Here is a 2028-nt window from a genome sequence, read left to right on the forward strand (position 1 = left end):
CCTCTCTGCCTCTCTGCCTCTCTGCCTCTCTGCCTCTCTGCCTCTCTGCCTCTCTGCCTCTCTGCCTCTCTGCCTCTCTGCCTCTCTGCCTCTCTGCGCCTCTGCCTCAGCCTCAGCCTCAGCCTCAGCCTCAGCCTTAGCCTCAGTCTCAGCCAATCAAGTGCTGAGATTAAATGTGTGCACCACCACATCCAGGCCATCTAAAACACAATTTTAATTAAATCAAACTTCTTCCTTTTCATTAAATTAGACTTTAAAATATAATTTATTAAATATGAACATGAAGCTGTTATGCTTTATTATGTAACTTATTATACTATATATTCATCTATTAGTGACATATTGGGACTACCTACAATATCATCTAGTAGATTATATCTAATTTAATTCACAAAACATTATTGTTTCCCTCACTTTGCTAACTGACACTAGCCTAGTAATAAAAAATACCTAAATGACCTCAATTGAAAGAAGTTTGACCTGCCAGTTCCTAGCACAATTCTAGGTCTCTGCTGCCATTTGATGCTAAGCAATATTACCTGTATCTGCATCTCATAATTAGTGAAAATATAATAGCCCTGCCATTGCTGATTTTAGGAACTTTCATAAGAACCAAAGAAGATAATATATGTGAAAGTTAGCCTATGAGTCTCTATCAAGAACCTAAGTTTCCTTGACTCACATCCTTGTATGAATTCTGCTGGTGAGCTGAGTAGGTGAAGATGGGCAATTACTCTGCAGTGACAGAATTCTTTCTCGTGGGACTTTCCCAGTACCCAGAACTCCAGCTTTTCCTATCTGTGCTCTGCCTCATCATGTACTTGATCATCCTCCTGGGAAACAGTCTGCTCATTATCATTAGTATCCTGGATTCTCGGCTCCACACCCCCATGTACTTCTTTCTGGGGAATCTCTCTTTTTTGGACATCTGTTACACATCCTCATCCATTCCTCAAATGCTCATCATGTTTATGTCAGCGAGAAAATCCATCTCCTTCCTTGGTTGTGCTCTACAAATGGTTATCTCCCTTGGCTTGGGCTCTACAGAGTGTGTCCTCCTGGCTGTGATGGCCTATGATAGGTATGCAGCCATTTGCAATCCACTGAGGTACCCTATAATCATGAACAAGGTATTATATGTGCACATGGCTGTGTGGTCCTGGGTCATAGGCTGTCTGAACTCTCTAGTGCAAACAGTCTTGACAATGGTGTTACCTTTCTGTGGCAACAATGTCATTGATCACCTTACCTGTGAGATCCTGGCTCTTCTTAAACTTGTATGCTCAGATATCACCATGAATGTGCTTGTCATGACAGTGGCCAGTATTGTTTTGTTGATGATCCCTCTGATGTTAATTTTTGTGTCCTATATTTTTATCCTTTCTTCCATCCTGAGAATTAATTCTGCGGAAGGAAGGAAGAAAGCCTTTTCTACCTGTTCAGCCCACCTAACCGTGGTCATCTTATTTTATGGTTCAGCCCTTTTTATGTATATGAAACCCAAGTCAAAGTACACCAAAGCCTCTGATGAAATCATTGGACTGTCTTACGGAGTTGTGACACCAATGTTGAATCCCATCATCTACAGCTTGAGGAATAAGGAGGTCAAAGAAGCCGTGAAGAAAATATTGAGCAAACGTTTGTACCTGCAGAAAATCTGAAAGGCCTTAGGGCCTCTGAAACTCAGCCTTGAGATCAGAAGACGGAAGCTACCATTCTCTTCAAGATATGTTGTGTAAACCTTCTGAGTAGTGTAGTGTCTGCAGACTGTGAGGTTGTGTGTAGCTCTTCGCATCAGCCCCTTGAGGATGCTCATCAAGTCCGTCTTTAGTGTTCCTTCTGTCTCCCTTCTAGTTCTATTTCTTTTTTCCTTGTGTTTGTCTTCTTCCTCTCTCTGTCATTTCTTTTTTGTTCTTCCTCTCATCCTCTCATCGTCTACTTTTTCTCTTTCTAATCTATTTTTCATTCATTTTTAATTCAACACCCATTATGCTGTGGCCTAGAATCCCCTCTAAGAGTAATAAGTAT

The 2028-nt window shown here is 41.2% G+C and overlaps 1 protein-coding gene across 1 annotated transcript; it reads left to right on the forward strand.

Annotated features, from left to right (window-relative positions):
* Positions 1-722: 722 nt before the first annotated feature.
* LOC110293169 (olfactory receptor 13D1) lies at positions 723-1661 on the forward strand. The gene has a single exon (XM_021160973.1). It carries the CDS (start codon positions 723-725, stop codon positions 1659-1661), a length of 939 nt encoding a protein of 312 aa, XP_021016632.1.
* Positions 1662-2028: the final 367 nt, after the last annotated feature.

Source organism: Mus caroli, chromosome 4 (assembly GCF_900094665.2).
Source record: "Mus caroli chromosome 4, CAROLI_EIJ_v1.1, whole genome shotgun sequence".
NCBI lineage: Eukaryota > Metazoa > Chordata > Mammalia > Rodentia > Muridae > Mus > Mus caroli.